At 49.1% G+C, this 19,233-nt stretch overlaps 1 protein-coding gene across 1 annotated transcript in view; it reads left to right on the top strand.

Annotated features, from left to right (window-relative positions):
* daam2 (dishevelled associated activator of morphogenesis 2) overlaps positions 1–19,233 on the top strand; it is a 274,185-nt gene that overhangs the window by 181,086 nt on the left and 73,866 nt on the right. The window contains exons 11-15 of the mRNA XM_033020571.1: positions 2,104–2,242; positions 4,236–4,294; positions 6,510–6,700; positions 10,408–10,692; positions 14,021–14,128. Of these exons, the coding sequence (XP_032876462.1) occupies positions 2,104–2,242; positions 4,236–4,294; positions 6,510–6,700; positions 10,408–10,692; positions 14,021–14,128 (782 nt within the window). The remainder of the gene's footprint in view (positions 1–2,103; positions 2,243–4,235; positions 4,295–6,509; positions 6,701–10,407; positions 10,693–14,020; positions 14,129–19,233) is intronic.

Raw genomic sequence — 19,233 nt, 5'->3', positions numbered from 1 at the left:
GCTATATTTAAGAGGGAGTTAGATGTGGCCCTTGTGGCTAAAGGGATCAGGAGGTATGGAGAGAAGGCAGGTACAGGATACTGAGTTGGATGATCAGCCATGATCATATTGAATGGCGGTGCAGGCTCGAAGGGCCGAATGGCCTACTCCTGCACCTATGTTTCTACGTTTCCAGCGGACCAGAACGCTGCCTGGATTGGAAGGTATTAGCTACAGGGAGAGGGTGGTTAAACGTAGATTGTTTTCTCCGGAGCGTTACAGGTTGAGGGGAGACCTGTCAGAAGTAGACAATGTAGGAATGGAAGCATATGGACGGTATGCTTGCCTTCTTTGGTTAGGGGCCTTGAGTATAAGTCAGAAAGTCATGATGGAGCTTTGTAAGACATTGATAGACCTGCCTCACCAACCAGTGTGGGAAGGACCTGCAGATGCTGGTTTACACCGAAGATGGTCACAAAATGCTGGAGTAACCCAGCGGGGACAGGCGGCATCTCTGGCGAGGAGGAATGGGTGACGTTTCGGGTCGAGACCCTTCTTAAACATAGAAACATAGAAATTAGGTGCAGGAGTAGGCCATTCGGCCCTTCGAGCCTGCACCGCCATTCAATATGATCATGGCTGATCATCCAACTCAGTATCCTGTACCTGCCTTCTCTCCATACCCTCTGATCCCCTTAGCCACAAGGGCCACATCTAACTCCCTCTTAAATATAGCCAATGAACTGGCCTCGACTACCCTCTGTGGCAGGGAGTTCCAGAGATTCACCACTCTCTGTGTGAAAAAAGTTCTTCTCATCTCGGTTTTAAAGGATTTCCCCCTTATCCTTAAGCTGTGACCCCTTGTCCTGGACTTCCCCAACATCGGGAGCAATCTTCCTGCATCTAGCCTGTCCAACCCCTTAAGAATTTTGTAAGTTTCCTCAGACTGGTTAGGCCGTTGGTTACAATACGTTGGTCAGGCCACGTTTGGAGTATCGCGTGCAGTTCTGGTCGCCCCATGACAGGTAGGGTGCGGAGGCTTTGGAGAGGGTGCGGAGAAGGTTCACCAGATGCTGCCTGGATTAGGTGGGACTAGCTACAGGGAGAGGTTGGGCAGTCTTCGATTGTCTTGTGTGGGTACCATCCCTGGAATTTCCCACCTCTGAGGTTTGTGGAGATGTGATCATCAAGGGTGATGTAAGGGGAGGGAGATCCAATTTTGAGCGATCTTGGTGGGCTGGTGGGGCCACTCCTTAAAGCGCCAGAGACACGGGTTCAATCCTGACCTCGGGTGCTGATGGTCTCTTCACTATCACTGGTACCGAGGAACAGTCAAATACTTTTGTTTTAGGCACAGATCAGCAAGACTATCACCACACAATCTCCTGGTTAGTACAGAATGTACAGAACACACCACTGAGTCCACAAGCAAGGGGAGTGGAGTTTGCACATTCTCCGCGCGGAGTTTGCACGTTCTCTCCAATGGAGGGCTGTGTGGAAACTGGCAGAGGATGAGCCGAGGTCTGAGATTAGATCAGCCGCAGGCTTGGAGTGCAGGAGGGTGAGGGGCGATCTTATAGAGGTGTACAAAATCATGAGAGGAGTAGATCGGGTAGATGCACAGAGTCTCTTGCCCAATCGAGGACCAGGGGACATAGGTTCACGGTGAAGGGCAAAAGATTTAATAGGAATCTGAGGGGTAACTTTTTCACGCAAATGGCACGTTGGCCTTCATAACAAGAGGAGTTGAGTACAGGTGGGTGTATGGAACAAGCTGCCAGAGGAGGAAGTTGAGGCTGGGACTGTAACACCATTTAAAATGCACTTAAAGGGACACTTAGAACCGCTATGCACCTCAATGGTGACCCTCGGACTATTCTTGATAGGACTTTGTTGACTTTATAGAAACAGTTAGACAGGTACATGGATAGGACAGGTTTGGAGGGATATGGACCAAATGCAGGCAGGTGGGACTGGTGTAGCTGGGACATTGTTGGCCATTGTGGGCATGTTGGGCCGAAGGGCCTGTTTCCACAATGTTTCACTATGACTCTATGGGGGGGGTGGGGGGGGGGGGAGGGTGTGTGGATGTCCCTGACCGCTGTCCCCACCCTCCTCCCACAGGGAAGAGGAACGGAACCAACAGCCAGCACTGGCAGCTCCTCGACAGGATACTACAGCAGATCGTGCTGCAGGATGAGAAGGGGGAAGACCCTGACGTCGCGCCGCTGGAGAACTTCAATGTCAGGAACATCATCCGCATGTGAGTGTCTCCCGAGGCTCCGTTCCCGCCGGGAATTCCGGTCCCGTTCCACACTGTGCTTTCTAGATGTAGAGATGTCGTTTGGAGATACACCAGCCTCACCAGCCCACCAAGGTCGCTCAAAATTGGATCTCCCTCCCCTTACATCACCCTTGTGGCTAAGGGGATCAGAGGGTATGGAGAGAAGGCAGGTACGGGATACTGAGTTGGATGATCAGCCATGATCATATTGAATGGCGGTGCAGGCTCGAAGGGCCGAATGGCCTACTCCTGCACCTAGTTTCTATGTTTCCATGTAAACAGGCCCTTCGGCCCATCGAATCCTTGCCGACCATTGTTAATCGGTGGCACACCGGTGGAGTTGCGGCCTCACAGTGCCAGGGACCAGGGTTCGATCCTGACTATGGGCCCTGTCCATACGGAGTTTGTATGTTCTCCCCGTGACCTGCGTGGGTTTTCTTCAGGTGCTACGGTTTCCTCCCACACTCCAAAGACGTACATGTTTGGTGGTTAGTTGGCTTGATAAATGTAAAAATTGTCCCTAGTGTGTGTAGGATAGTGTTAATGTGTGGGGATTGCTGGTCGGAGCGCACTCGGTGGACCGAAGGGCCTGTTTCTGTGCTGTATCTCTAAACTAAACTAAACACTTGGTTAGAGTTTAGTTTATCGATACAGCATGGAAACAGGCCCTTCAGCCCACCAAGTCCACACTAACCCTCGATCACCTGTTCACACTAGTTCCATGTTCTATGTGGCTCAACAGGTCTGTTCCTGTGCTGCGCTGTTCTGTGTAGGTATAAACCTACCTGATCTCCCGGTTGCCAAACACTTTAACTCCCCCTCCCATTCCCACACTTTCTGTCCTGGGCCTCCTCCATTGTCAGAGTGAGGCCCAGCGCAAATTGGAGGAACAGCACCTCATATTTCGCTTGGACAGCTTACACCCCTTGGATAGCTTACAGTGGTATGAACATTGACTTCTCTAACTTCAGATAGCCCTTGCTTTCCCTCTTTCTCCATCCATCCTACTTCCCAGTTCTCTGACCAGTCTGACTGTCTCCCTGATTAAATGTTATCTCTGTATGCTTCGGTGTCAGCTTCCCCTAGCTAACAATACACAATACACAATAAGACAATAGGAGCAGGAGTAGGCCATTCAGCCCTTCGAGCCAGCACCGCCATTCACTGTGATCATGGCTGATCATCCACAATCAGTACCCCGTTCCTGCCTTCTCCCCATTACCCCTGACCCACTATCTTTAAGAGACCTATCTAACTCTCTCTTGAAAGCATCCAGAAAACCGGCCTCCACTGCCTTCTGAGGCAAAGAATTCCTCAGATTCACAAGTCACTGGGTGAAAACGTTTTTCCTCATCTCCGTTCTAAATGGCTTACCCCTTATTCTTAAACTGTGGCCCCTGGTTCTGGACTCCCCCAACATCGGGAACATGTTTCCTGCCTCTAGCATGTCCAAACGCTTAATAATCTTATATGTTTCAATAAGATCTCCTCTCATCCTTCTAAATTCCAGAGTGTACAAGCCCAGCCGCTCCATTCTTTCACCATATGACAGTCCCGCCATCCCGGGAATTAACCTGGTGAACCTACGCTGCACTCCCTCAATAGCAAGAATGTCCTTCCTCAAATTTGGAGACCAAAACTGCACACAATACACCAGGTGTGGTCTCACCAGGGCCCTGTACAACTGCAGAAGGACCTCTTTGCTCCTATACTCAACTCCTTTTGTTATGATGGCTTTCGTCACCGCCTGCTGTGAAGAAATTATCCATTCTCCATTTTCCTTGATCTTCATCCCCTTTGATCCCTCGTCCTTTCATATCTCCCTGTGTCTCTCGTCCCCACCTCTCCTCCAACCTGCTCCATCAGTCTGAAGACCCCGAAATGCCGTCTGTCCATTTACCGTCCACAGACGCTGCCTGAGCCGCCGAGTTAACTCCAGCGCTTTTGCGTTTTTCTCTTTCATTTCCCTCAGGTTGGTGAACGAGAATGAAGTTAAGCTGTGGAAGGACCAGGCGGAGAAGTTCAGGAAAGGTAGGGAACCTCACTAGGATGGTGTCCCATCTAACTCCGGCATCCTAAACCAGTGACAAATGCAACTCGTAGACCATCTAAGTCCGAATAGTGAAAGGCCAGGATAGGGTGGCTGTGGCAAGGATGTTTCCACTTGTGGGAGAGTCTAGGACCAGAAGGGATAGCCTTAGAATTAAAGGGTATGCCTTTAGGAAGATGATGAGGAGGAATTTCTTTATCCAGAGGGTGGTGAAATTCTTTGCCACAGAAGGCTGTGGAGGCAGAGTCAATGGGAATATTTAAGGTGGAGATTGATAGATTCTTGATTAGTACGGGTGTCAGAGGTTATGGGGAGAAGGCAGGAGAATGGGGTTAGGAGGGAGAGAGAGATCAGCCATCATTGAATGGCGGAGTAGACTTGATGGGCCCAATGGCCTAATTCTGCTCCTATCACTTATGAACATGAACTCTTGGCTCATTTTACTTCCCCATCACCTCACAAGACGCTCTACGTAAAGATTAGGGGAAGGAAAGACGATATCCTTCATCAGAGGCTGCACAGTGGCGGGCGGTAGAGTTGCAGCCTCACAGTGCCAGAGATCCGGGTTCGATCCTGACCACGGGTGCCGCCTGTAGGGAGTTTGTACCGCGTGGGTTTCCTCTGGGTGCTCCGGTTTCCTCCCACATCCCAAACACGTACAGGTTTGTCGGTTAATCGGCTTCTTGAAAATTGATCTTCGTCCCATTTGATCTCTCGTGTGTAGGATAGTGCTCCTGTACAGGGTGATCACCGGTCGGCGCGGACTCGATGGGCTGAAGGGCCTGTTTCCGCGCTGTGTCTCTAAAGTAAACTAAACTTCATCAGATGGAGACGTAAAGTGTGACAGATGCTGGAATCTTGAGCAAAAGCACAAAGTGTTGGAGTTACTCATTAGTTCAGTTTAGGAATACAGCATGGCAGCGGGCCATTCGGCCCACCGAGTCCATGCCAACCAGCGATCACCCGTACACTAGCACTATCTTACACACGAGGGACAATTTACAGAAGCCACTTAACCTATAAACCTGCATGGGAAGGAACCGGAGAACTAGTGTAGATGGGGCATATTGGTTAGCATGGATAAGTTGGGCCGAAGGGCCTGTTTCCCTGCTGTATGACTCTATCACCATGGCTGTGGTTATTGAAGGTTAATTAACAGAGAGTCATACAGCACGGAAACAGGCCCTTCGGCCCAACTTGCCCATGCCAACCAACATTCCCCATCTACACTCGTCCCACCTGCAGGCATTTAGCTCATATCCATCTAAACCTGTCCAATCCATGTACTTGTCCAAATGTCTCTTAAATGTTGTGATAGTCCCAGCCTCAACTACCTCATCCGGCAGCTCGTTCCACACACCCACCACCCTTTGTGTAAAAAAGTTACCTCTCAGTTTCCTGTTAAATCTTTCTCCCCTCACCTTAAACCTATGTCCCCTGAGTTTGAGTTTAGTTTATTGTCACGTGTACCGAGGTACAGTGAAAAGCTTTTGTTGCGTGCTATCCAGTCAGCAGAAAGACAATGCATGATTACAATCGAGCCGTCCACAATGTACAGATACATGATAAAGGGAATAACGTGAATGATTTTTAATGCAAGACAAAGTTCAGTGAAGTCCGATCAAAGATAGTCTGAGTGTCTCCATCTGATTCCCCTACTGTGGGCCGAAATGTTATCTGTCCATTTCCCTCCACAGATCATAAGATCATAAGTAATAGGAGTAGAATTTAGGCCATTCGGCCCATCAAGTCTACTCTGCCATTCAATCATGGCTGACCTATCTCTCCCTCCTAACCCCATAACCCCTGACACCCGCACTAATCAAGAATCTATCTATCTATCTCTGCCTTAGAAATATCCACTGACTTGGCCTCCAAAGCCTTCTGTGGCAAAGAATTCCACAGGTTCACCACCCTCTGACTAAAGAAATACCTCCTCATCTCCTTCCTAAAGGAACGTCCGTTAATTCTGAGGCTGTGACCTCTATTCCTAGACTGTTCCTCCCACTAGTGGAGACATCCTCTCCACACCCTGCAAATCCTGCCTGAGCCGCTGAGCTTGCGTTTGGCCCCAGGTGTCTGACGCGCCCTTTCACCCTGTTGACCGCCGCTCCCCGTTGACGCTCTCCCCGAGCTCCCGCCTCCCGCACTCTGCCCCCCGGGCCGATGGTAGCTTTTTGTGATTCTCTTTCGCAGAACACATGGAACTGTTGGCCAGGTTGGAGAGGAAGGAGAGGGAGTGCGAGACCAAGACGCAGGAGAGGGACGACATGATGAGGACGCTCAACAAGATGAAGGACAAGCTCCAGAAGGAGTCGGTGGAGCTGCGGCACTCACGAGACCAAGTGATGGAACTCAGCGCACGTCTCAATGACCTGGCGGAGGCGGTAAGAGCCACAAGGTCATAATCGATAGAAGTGACCTCTAGTCCTAGACTCTCCCACCAGTGGCAACGTCCTATCCACCTCCACACCATGCAAGCCTCTCACTATGCTGTACGTTTCAATGAGGTCCCCCCTCATCCTTCTAAACTCCAGCGAGTACAGGCCCAGTGCCGTCAAACACTCAACGTGTGCTAAACTACTCATTCAATAGACAATAGACAAAAGACAATAGGTGTAGGAGTAGGCCATTCGGCCCTTCGAGCCAACACCGCCATTCAATGTGATCCTGGCTGATCATCCCCAATCAGTACCCCGTTCCTGCCTTCTCCCCATATCCCCTGATTCCGCTATTTTTAAGAGCCCTATCTAACGCTCTCTTGAAAGCATCCAGAGAACCCGCCTCCACCGCCCTCTGAGGCAGAGAATTCCACAGACTCACCACTCTCTGTGAGAAAAAGTGTTTCCTCGTCTCCGTTCTAAATGGCTTACTCCTTATTCTTAAACTGTGGCCCCTGGTTCAGGACTCCCTCAACATCGGGAACATGTTTCCTGCCTCTAGCGTGTCCAAACCCTTAACAATCTTATACGTTTCAATGAGATATCCTCTCATCCTTCTAAACTCCAGAGTGTACAAGCCCAGCTGCTCCATTCTCTCAGCATTTGACAGTCCCGCCATCCCGGGAATTAAACTTGTAAAGCTACGCTGCACTCCCTCTATAGCAAGAATGTCCTTCCTCAAATTCCTGGGATCATTCTTGTAAACCTCCTCTGGACCCTCTCCAGAGCCAGCACATCCTTCCTAAGATATGGGGCCCACAATTTCCGACAATACTCTAAATGCGGCCTGACCAGCGCCCTATAGAACCACAGCACAAACCCTCTCTCTGAGTTTAGTCTCGTTTAGTTGGAGCTACAGCACAAAAATAGGCCCTTCATTCCACCGGGTCCGCGCCGACCAGTGATCCCCGCACACTAACACTGCCCGACACACACTAGGGAGAATTTACAATTTTACAGAAGCCAATTAACCTACAAACCTGCACGTCTTTGGAGTGTAGGTGGAAACCGGAGCATCCGGAGAAAATTCTACGCCGGTCCATAAGGTCATAAGTGTTAGGAGCAGAAATAGACCATTCGGCCCATCAAGTCTACTCCGCCATTCAATCATGGCTGATCTATCTTTTCTTCTTAATCCCATTCTCCTGCCTTCTCCCCATAACCCCTGACACCCGCACTAATCAAGAATCTATCTATCTCTGTCTAAGAAATATCCTTTGACTTGGCCTCCACAGCCTTCTGTGGCAAAGAATTCATCACCCTTTGACTAAAGTAATTCCTCCTCATCTCCTTCCTAAAGGAACGTCCTTGAATTCTGAGGTTGTGGCCTCTGGTCCTAGACTCTCCCACTAGTGGAAACATCCTCCGCATCCACTCTATCCAAGCCTTTCACTATTCGGTAAGTGACGGGGAGAACGTACAAACACCGTACAGACAGCACCCGTAGTCAGGATCGAACCCGGGTCTCTGGTGCTGTAAGGCAGCAACTCTACCGCTGTGCCACAATGCCGCTATCTCTTACAGGATAGACCCAAAATGCAGCAGTAACCCAGAAGGTCAGGCAACATCTCTGGAGAAAACGAATAGGTGATGTCTCGTGTCGAGGCCCCTCTTCAGACTGAGAGGGGAGAGGGAAACTAGAGGTATGAAAAGGTAGAAAGAACAAAAGGATGAAAGGTATTAAAAGAAAAAATCAAGGCCAGCAAGGATGATCAAGGAAAGGTGGAGCCCACAATGGTGCATTGTTGGCTTTGGAAGAGGTAATAACGAGGGGGTACGAACAGTGAAACTAAGAGTATACCTTTCATTCTATAGTTGTTCCCTTTTCATATCTCTAGTATCCCTCTCCCCACTCTCAGTCTGAAGATGGGTCTCGACCCGAAACGTCACATTTTCTCCACAGATGCTGCCTGACCCGCTGAGTAACTCCAGTATTTTGTGTCTATCTCATGAGAGCTAGCAGCACGGTGGCGTTGCGCCAGAGATCGATCCAAGGGTGCTGTATGTACGGAGTTTGCACGTTCTCCCCGTGACCTGCGTGGGTTTTCTCCGGGTGCTCCGGTTTCCTCCCACATCCGGCTTGTAGTTCGATTGTCTTCTGTCAATTGTGAACTGTCCCTGGTGCGAAGGATGTTACTAGTGTGCGGGGTGATCGCTGGTCGGTGCGGACTCCGTGGGCAGAAGGGTCTGGTTCCGTGCTATATCTCTAAAGTCTAAAGAGATCCCAGAACAGATGCCTGAAGAACTTGTAGGACCATCTCATGTTTTATTTGGGCAACTTGCATATGAATATTGATTTCTCTAACCTCAAGTAACCCTTGCATTCCCTCTCTCTCTGCCCCTCCCCCACCTGTGTCGTTGTACCAGCTTCAAAGTCGTCTTGTTGAGTCTCATTGTTTGTAACTGGTTTTCACTTAGCTCACAGCTAACAATGGCCTGTTTCCTTTATAATCGTAACTTTTTTGCATAACTTTCATTAATTTGTTCTATAGCTCTCTACATCATCGTCTATATCTCTCGTTCCCCTTTCCCCCCCGACTCTCAGTCAGTAGAAGGGTCTTGACCCATAACATCACTTATTCCTTTTCTCCAGAGATGCTGCCTGACCCGCTGAGTTACTCCAGCTTTTTGTCTCTATCTCCTTTCAGAACTGGTCACAGATCTACAGTTAGAATAACGTCCTTCCACCACTCCTAGGCTTCCCAACTTTCTCACTCCCAAATAAGGGACAAAAGGTCAAAATACGGGACAAATTCCTGACGCTGACCGACTCGGCCGTGGCTGGGTGAATGATGAGTTGTCCCGGGTGCTGGACTACACACAAAGCCCAGCCGGCGGGCCAGCTGAGGAGTTTTGGCCCGGGCCACACGATTTCGCGCGCAAAGTCCGGCGCCCCATCCAATTCATCGACCGATGATCGGCCATGAGAAGGATGGGTGGTGGTGTCGGTGATAAGCGAAGGACCGAAGGTCGGACAGCTGGTCGGGCTGCCGACCGACGGGGCCACGGGCGAGGCGCTGCTGCTGCTGCTGCACTCCATGGGCTGCACTACGTCGGGACGGGTGAGGCGGGGCCGGACGTGGCGCTCCGACCCGACAATCCCCTCGACCCGAGTAGTAGCGGTCAAATACGGGACAAGGGCGGTCCCGTATGGGACAAACCAATTTAGCCCAATATACGGGATGTCCCGGCTAATACGGGACAGTTGGCAACCCTACCCACACCCCTCTGGCTTCTATGAGTCCGGTTCTGAAAACAGAAAGGGCTGCCCTTTTCCACACCAGAACACGAAGTACAGCCCCATGGATTATAAGCACCTAGATCCCCGGGATGACGTTTTTATATCACCGTACTAATCAAGAATCTGTCTATGCCTTAATGGGGAAGGGGGGAGGAATAGGTGCAAGTACGGTCGGGATACGGGATAGAGACAGGGAGGAGGGGCAGCTATCCATGTTCTCCAGAGATGCTGCCTGACCCGCTGAGTTACTCCATCACTTTGTGTTTTCTTTGGTGAACTAGCACATGCAGTTCCTTGTTTTCTATGCCGTTCTATGCCCTGTTCTGTCGCCTGGCGTCTACCCGCTTTGTATTCTCTTTGCAAGAAAGTCTCGCTTCACGAATGTTGACTGTGTGTGATCTTCTCGTTGCAGAATGGATTGGGCCTCTCCTTCCCCCTGCCCCCTCCCCCGCCCGGCGGCCCCCTCCCCCCTCCCCCTCCCCCGCTCCTGGGCGACCTCCCCCCGCCACCGCCCCCCCTGCTGCTGTACGACTACCCGCCGCCCCCTCCCCCTCCCCCGCCCCCCGGCGCACCCCCCTTCTTCAACTGCCCCATGCCCCCACCGGCCTGCCTGCTCACCACCGGCAGCATGAGAAGGAAGGCCATCCCACAGCCGTCTCACCCGCTCAAGTCCTTCAACTGGCACAAGCTGGCAGAGGTAAGGAAGTCCTGACGCCACCCTCCACCGTGGGCAGCCATGTTGATCCGGGGCATTGCGTGCTGTACCCCGATTGAAAATATATAGCAGGGAAACGGGCCATTCAGCCCACCCAACCCAAGCCAACCGTCAAAATCCTGCTCACACACACTCATCCAGAGAATGGGATCAGTCCGATGAAGGGTCCCAACCCGAAACGTCACCTATCCATGTTTTCCAGAGATGCCTCCTGACCTACTGAGATGGGTTCCGACCTGAAACGTGACCTCTGCATGTTCTCCAGAGATGCTACCAGACCCGTTGAGTTCCTCCAGCACTTTTTCCACCCTAGTTCTGCATTATCATACACGCCAATGAGAAAGTGGGATCCCATAGAACTAGTGTCAATGGGTGATCGATGGCCAGCTTGGTCTTGGTGGGCTGAAGGGTTTGGATCCTTGCTGTATCTCTAATCTGATCTAAGAAGGGTCCCGACCAGAAATGTCACCCATCCTTTTCCTGCAGAGATGCTGCTGATCCGTTGAGTTACTCCAGCGTTTTGTGTCTACCATAAACATTACAGGTGTTATATACTCTAATACCCATTTTTTTGTGTATGTTCAGAAGATGTACAAGAAGATGTTTTGGGATTCAGAATGTTATTCACATTAGCACATCTTGCTGTATAATAGACAATAGACAAGAGGTGCAGGAGTAGGCCATTCGGCCCTTCGAGCCATTCAATGTGATCATGGCTGATCATCCACAATCAGTATCCCATTCCTGCCTTCTCCCCATATCCCCTGACTCTGCTATCTTTAAGAGCTCTATCTAACCTTCTCTTGAAAGCAACTAGAGAATTAGCCTCCACTGCCTTCTGAGGCAGAGAATTCCACACATTCACAACTCTCTGTGTGAAAAGGTTTTTCCTCATCTCCGTTCTAAATGGCCTACCCCTTAAACTGTGGCCCTGCATCCTCATAGCAAGAAACACAATGCGTGCAACACTCATGTCTCACGATCGAGAACTTCAAGTCCCTTGGTGTAACGATCGGTGGCGGGCCAACTACATTGAAGCCACAGCCATGAAGTCACACTAACGCCTCTTCTTCCTCGAGAGTCTGAGTAAACTCAGCGCCACTCCAATGACTCTTACAAACCTCTATGGCCGGTGGAAAGCACTGTGCCAGGTTGCATCACTGTTTGGTTTGGTCAGTACGGAGTCTGTAAGGTACAGAAGCTTGAAAGCACATACAGTGCCCTCCATAATGTTTGTGACAAAGACCCATCATTTATTTATTTGCCTCTCTACTCCACAATTTGAGATTTGTAATAGAAAAAAATCACATGTGGTTAAAGTGCACATTGTCAGATTTTATTAAAGGCCATTTTTATACATTTTGTTTCACCATGTAGAAATTACAGCAGTGTTTATACATAGTCCCCCCCCATTTCAGGGCACCATAATGTTTGGGACACAGCAGTGTCATGTAAATGAAAGTAGTCATGTTTAGTATTTTGTTGCATATCCTTTGCATGCAATGACTGCTTGAAGTCTGCGATTCATGGACATCACCAGTTGCTGGGTGTCTTCTCTGGTGATGCTCTGCCAGGCCTGTATTGCAGCCATCTTTAGCTTATGCTTGTTTTGGGGGCTAGTCCCCTTCAGTTTTCTCTTCAGCATATAAAGGGCAAGCTCAATTGGGTTCAGATCAGGTGATTGACTTGGCCACTCAAGAATTGGCCATTTTTTAGTTTTGAAAAACTCCTTTGTTGATTTAGCGGTATGTTTGGGATCATTGTCTTGCTGTAGAATGAACTGCCGGCCAATGAGTTTTGAGGCATTTGTTTGAACATGAGCAGATAGGATGTATCTATACACTTCAGAATTCATTATGCTACTGCCATCAGCAGTTGTATCATCAATAAAGATAAGTGAGCCAGTACCTTCAGCAGCCATACATGCCCAGGCCATAACACCCCCACCACCGTGTTTCATAGATGACTTTAACCATGTGCTTTTTTTGTAATACAAATCTCAAATTGTGGAGTACAGAGGCAAATAAATAAATGATGGGTCTTTGTACCAAACATTATGGAGGGCACTGTACCACCATTTCCATTCTCCCTCTGGTTACCCTCTTCCCCTTTATGTACTTGCAAAATCTCTTGGGATTATCCTTTATGCTATCCACCAGAGATACGTATCTCCTGATCCGTTTTTGCTCTCCTCATCGCCTATTTTAGCTTGCTTCTTAGTTCCTGAAACTCCTCCAGGGATACACTCGATCTCAGCTGCCTATACCTGCCTCATGCCTCAATAGACAATGGACAATAGGTGCAGGAGTAGGCCATTCGGCCCTTCGAGCCAGCACCGCCATTCAATGTGATCATGGCTGATCATCCCCAATCAGTACCCCATTCCTGCCTTCTCCCCATATCCCGTGACTTCACTATTTTTAAGAGCCCTATCTAGCTCTCTCTTGAAAGCATCCAGAGAACCGGCCTCCACCGCCCTCTGAGGCAGAGAATTCCACACTCACCACTCTCTGTGAGAAAAAGTGTTTCCTCTTCTCCGTTCTAAATGGCTTACTCCTTATTCTTAAACTGTGGCCCCTGGTTCTGGACTCTCCCAACGTCGGGAACATGTTTGCTGCCTCTAGCGTGTCCAAACCCTTAACAATCTTATACGTTTCAATGAGATCGCCTCTCATCCCTGTAAACTTCAGAATGTACAAGCCCAGCTGCTCCATTCTCTCAGCATATGACAGTCCCGCCATCCCGGGAATTAACCTTGTGAACTTACGCTGCACTCCCTCAATAGCAAGAATGTCCTTCCTCAAATTAAGGGACCAAAACTTCACACAATACTCCAGGTGTGGTCACACTAGGGCTCTGTACAACTGCAGAAGCCTCCTTTCCCACTCTGGACCAGGTTCAAGACCAGCTTCTTCCCTAACAACTATCATTTCATGAACACCAACTAAACTATCAACTGTCTTGGTTAGATTAGGGACTTTGGGCTTTTTACAATAACTTTGGAGTTTTTAATTCATTAGGTTTTTTTTTTGTTGATTGTATATTCTATGAGGACCTTGTAAACAGACCTATAATGCTGCTGAAAGTAAGACAGGCAACATCTCTGGATAGAAGAAATGTGCGACGTTTCGGGTCGAGACCCTTCTTCAGTCTCGACCCGAAACGTCGCCCATTCCTTCCCTCCAGAGATACTGTGTTACTCCAGCTTTTTGTGTTTATCTTCGTATTAACTGGTTAGCAGGCAAATCAAAGCTTTTCACTGTACACGTGACAATAATAAGCCTGAATGTGGGGGTATTGGCTCTTGCAGAACAGAATCGGTGGCACGTTGTGGTCCGAAATCGATGACCTCCGGGCTTTCACCGTCCTGGACTTGGAGGATTTTGAGAAGATGTTCTCTGCGTACCAGCGACAACAGGTAGGATGTCCCTTTCCACCTGCGTTCAACGCTGTATTGTGCATGTGGTGCCCGGGTATTGGCAATTTTGTTTGACCGCGAAGAAAGGCAGAATACAAACAGGAACATTTGCAAGGCCAAATCCCCTGAGCATTTCTATCTGTGGCGCAGCGGTAGAGTTGCTGCCTCACAGCGCCAGAGACTAAGATGGCCATTCGCGGGTCCAGGCAGCGGACAGTTGACGGCCGCACAGGGGTCGGCTGCATGTCCCTTTTCCGGGCCTACGTCCGTGCCCGCGTGTCCCTGGAGAGGGAACACATGCTGTCCACGGGGACTTTGGAGGCCTTCCGTGGATGCTGGTTGCCACGGGAGGTCGAGTGTATTGTTAAAGTTGGCGATATATTAATCTGATGACCGTTTGTTTGCAAACTGTCAATATAGGCAGCCTTTGATCATGTTAATACTCTGTATTTTCTGAATAAAAGTATTTGTGTAATTAAAAAAAAAAATTAAAAGAGACCCGGGTTCGATCCTGACTACGGGTGCTGTCTGTACGGAGTTTGCAAGTTCTCCCCATGACCTGCGTGGGTTTTCTCCGGGTGCTCCGCTTTCCTCCCACACTCTAAAGACGTACGGGTTTGTAGGTTAATTCGGTAAAAATTTGTCCCAAGGATAGTGTTAGCGTGCTGGGGATCGCACGCTGGTCGGCAGGGATGCGGACATGGGAACATGTAGAACTGGAGTGTAACAGGTGCTGGAGTAACTCAGCAGGTCAGGCAGCATCTCTGGAGAACATGGAGAGGTGATGCTTCGGTGGTCCGATGGGTCTGTTTCCACGCTGTATCTCTAGACTAAACTAAACTAAACTAAGGTGCGAGGGACGCAGATAGGGAGAAATGGTACGTAATAGGACGAATGAATCAGAGCTGAGTTGAGGAGGATTTTATTTAAGCGGCAAATTGTTATGATCTAAAATAGGAAAGGCTGTTGGAAGCAGAATTAAGGGGAACTTCCACGACTGCACCAACTTGACGGAGATTTATGCCCCTGTCCCACTTTGGCGATTTTTTAGGTGACTACAGGTGACTGGGCTGTCACCACATGGTCACCGGGGTGTCGCCTGTACGGTCGTGAGTCGTCTCCTCAAGTCGCCCAAAGAATCGTAGCGTCTTTCTGGTCGCCGCTGGATTTTGAAATGTTCAAAACTTTTCGGCGACAGTGGGTTTGATGCCAGTGAGCGTAGCTTGACTTCTCCTGACGTTGGTGCTGTCGTAGGTTGTCGCCAGGTGACGTTGGTTTTCACCGGGTGCTGACATCGGTCAATTGCATTGGCGACTACCTACGTCAACCTACGTCAACCGGCGACTGAATTGTCTTACCTTGTCGCAGCTTGTCGCAGGTGGACCTAGGTGGACCTAGGATGTCGTAGGTGGACGTCCTAATGGGTCGCCGGTTGTTGGCAGCTTGCCGTAGCTTGACGTCGACTAGGTGCTAGGTTGTTGTAGATATTGTCGTAGACATTGTCGTGGGGGGGGGGGGGGATCCTGTCGCCGGCTTTTCGGTGACCTGCTACGACTGTGACAGTCGCCGAAGAAATCGCCTGAGTGGGACAGGCCCATAAGGTATGAGAGAGAGGGTAAAGAGATTGAATTTATTGGAGAGCTTATTGATTCGGCGAGCATATTAATAATGTGCTAATGTTACTGACTTGGAGAAACTTGGATGTTCGTTCCAAACGGATGAGTTTAAATCCCAGCAACAGCTGCTGAGAAATGTAAATGTGGAATCACGGAAAACCAGCAGGACGGGTAAAAGTGCTTTAACTTGGCAAAGCTACGTTCGGGGATTCCAGTTTCGGAATCCCGCCTTCCACCCAAAGCCTCACAAATTCTTTCCGTTCCAAGAACTCGTCCTCTCCCCTTTCCAATGCTGCAATTGACCCTGCATCGACCGTCACTTCTTGCAGTGCAGTTCACACCCATAAGGTCATCAGGTCTTATGTGATAGGAGCAGAATTAGGCCATTCGGCCCATCAAGTCCACTCCACCATTCAATCATGGCTGATCTAACTCTCCCTCCTAAACCCCATTCTCCTGCCTTCTCCCCATAACCCCTGACACCTGAACTGATCAAGAATCTGTCAATCTCCACTTTAAAATATTACATTGTCTTCGCCCTAATGAATTCCACTGATTCACCAACATCTGACTAAAGTAATTTCTCCTTATCTCCTTCCCAAAGGAATGTCCTTTAATTCTGAGGCTATGACCTCTAGTCTGAGACTCTCCCACTAGTGGAAACATCCTCTCGACACCCACTCTATCCAGCCTTTCACTACTCTGTTAGTTTCAATGAGGTCCCCCCCTCATTCTTCTAAACTCCAGCGAGTACAGGCCCAGTGCCGTCAAACGCTCATCATATGTTAACCCACTCATTCCTGGCATCAATCTTGTAAACCTCCTCTGAACCCTCTCCAGAGCCAGCACATCCTTCCTCAGATACGGTGCAAGTTGCTCCTCAGATTCCCATTAAATGTCACTTTAAATCTATGTCCCCTGATTTTTGATTCCACGACCCAAGGGAAAAGCTCTTAGCATTCACCCTATAAGATACACCTCTATAAGATCACCGCTCATCCTCCTGCGCTCCTGGGAATAAAGTCCTAGCCTGCCCAACCTCAGGCCCTCGAGTCCTGGCCACATCCACTTTTTAATCATAATTATCATAATCATACTTTATTAGGCAAGTATGTTTTGCAACATATGAGGAATTTGATTTGCCATACAGTCATACCAATATAAAGCAACAAAACACACAAAATACATTTTAACATAAACATCCACCACAGTGACTCCTCCACATTCCTCACTGTGATGGAAGGCCAAAAAAATGGTCAATATCTTCCCTTCTTTGTTCTCCCGTGGTCCGGAAATCCCCCAGGGTGCCCGTGGACAGTGCGTAGTCCCTCTCTAACACCACCCGGGTGCAGACGTAACCCCGGAAAAGGGGCAGGCAGCCGGCTCGGGCAGAGACCTCTTCCGCCCGGCGCCGTGACTCGCGGATGGCCATCTTGGCCAGGCCGGGACTCTATTCCTTGGAGCACAGCAGTATGAGGGGTGATCTTATAGGGGTGTACACAATCATGAGAGGAATAGATCGGGTAGATGCACAGAGTCTCTTGCCAAATCGAGGACCAGAGGACATAGGCTTAAGGTGAAGGGGTAAAGATTTAACAGGAATCTGAGGGGTAACCTTTTCACACAAAGGGTGGTGGGTGTACGGAACAAGCTGCCAGAGGAGGTAGTTGAGGCTGGGACTATCCCAACGTTTAAGAAACAGTTAGACAGGTACATGGATAGGACAGGTTTGGAGTGATATGGACCAAGTGTGGGCAGGTGGGACTAGTGTAGCTGGGACATGTTGTTCACCCATAGGCAGGTTGGGCCGAAGGGCCTGTTTCCACCTTGTATGACTCCATGGCTCTATACTCAATAACAAGACATGAACAGGCTCTTTGGCCCGAGATGTCTGTGCCGCCATGAATCTGAAGAAGGGTCCAGACCCGAAACGTCACATATCCATGTTCTCCAGAGGTGCCGCCTGACCCGCTGAGTTACTCCAACACTTTGTTTTATTTTGCAAACTAATCTCCTCTGTCTGCTCGTGATTCCTTGCCCTTCATTCCCTGCATATGCACGACCATATCTAAAAAGGCTCTTAAACGCCACAAACATACCTGCCTCCTCCACAGCCCGGGCAGCGCTTCCCAGCCCCCCACCATCCTCTGTATGATAAACTTGCACCACACATCTCCTTTAAACTTAGCCCCTCCTCATCATCAAGATGCGCCCTGTGGTCATTGACATTTCCACCGGTCTTCACACGCTCTGTTTGAAAGGCCCATTGAGTCGCACTGTCTTTTGAAGCTGTGTTTGAACGCCTCCACTTCAGACCCGCACAAGGCTGCTCTCCACTCCCCTCCTCTCAAACCCAGCACCAAAGAAAATTGTACTAGGAGTCCCCTTTCACCTCCTTTCCTCTGCCCTTCTCCCATCTCCCCTCCTCTCCTCTCCTCCCCTTCTTCCCTCTCCTCTCCTATAACCATATAACCATATTACAATTACAGCACGGAAACAGGCCATCTCGGCCCTACAAGTCCGTGCCGAACAACTTTTTTCCCTTAGTCCCACCTGCCTGCATTCATACCATAACCCTCCATTCCCTTCTCATCCATATGCCTATCCAATTTATTTTTAAATGATACCAACGAACCTGCCTCCACCACTTCCACTGGAAGCTCATTCCACACAGCCACCACTCTCTGAGTAAAGAAGTTCCCCTCATGTTTCCCCTAAACTTCTGTCCCTTAATTCTGAAGTCATGTCCTCTTGTTTGAATCTTCCCTATTCTCAAAGGGAAAAGCTTGATCACATCAACTCTGTCTATCCCTCTCATCATTTTAAAGACCTCTATCAAGTCCCCCCTTAACCTTCTGCGCTCCAGAGAATAAAGACCTAACTTATTCAACCTATCTCTGTAACTTAGTTGTTGAAACCCAGGCAACATTCTAGTAAATCTCCTCTGTACTCTCTCTATTTTGTTGACATCCTTCCTATAATTGGGCGACCAAAATTGTACACCATACTCCAGATTTGGTCTCACCAATGCCTTGTACAATTTTAACATTACATCCCAGCTTCTATACTCAATGCTCTGATTTATAAAGGCTAGCATACCAAAAGCTTTCTTTACCACCCTATCTATATGAAATTCCACCTTCAAGGAACTATGCACGGTTATTCCCAGATCCCTCTGTTCAACTGTATTCTTCAATTCCCTACCATTTATCATGTACGTCCTATTTTGATTTGTCCTGCCAAGGTGTAACACCTCACATTTATCAGCATTAAACTCCATCTGCCATCTTTCAGCCCATTTTTCCAAATGGCCTAAATCACTCTGTAGACTTTGGAAATCCTCTTCATTATCCACAACACCCCCTATCTTGGTATCATCTGCATACTTACTAATCCAATTTACCACCCCTTCATCCAGATCATTGATGTACATGACAAACAACAAAGGACCCAACACAGATCCCTGAGGCACCCCACTAGTCACCTGCC

The sequence above is a fragment of the Amblyraja radiata genome, chromosome 5, assembly GCF_010909765.2.
Source record: "Amblyraja radiata isolate CabotCenter1 chromosome 5, sAmbRad1.1.pri, whole genome shotgun sequence".
NCBI classification, from domain to species: domain Eukaryota; kingdom Metazoa; phylum Chordata; class Chondrichthyes; order Rajiformes; family Rajidae; genus Amblyraja; species Amblyraja radiata.
Note: the sequence above shows the minus strand (reverse complement) of the source record. Positions and strands in the feature narration are given on the sequence as shown.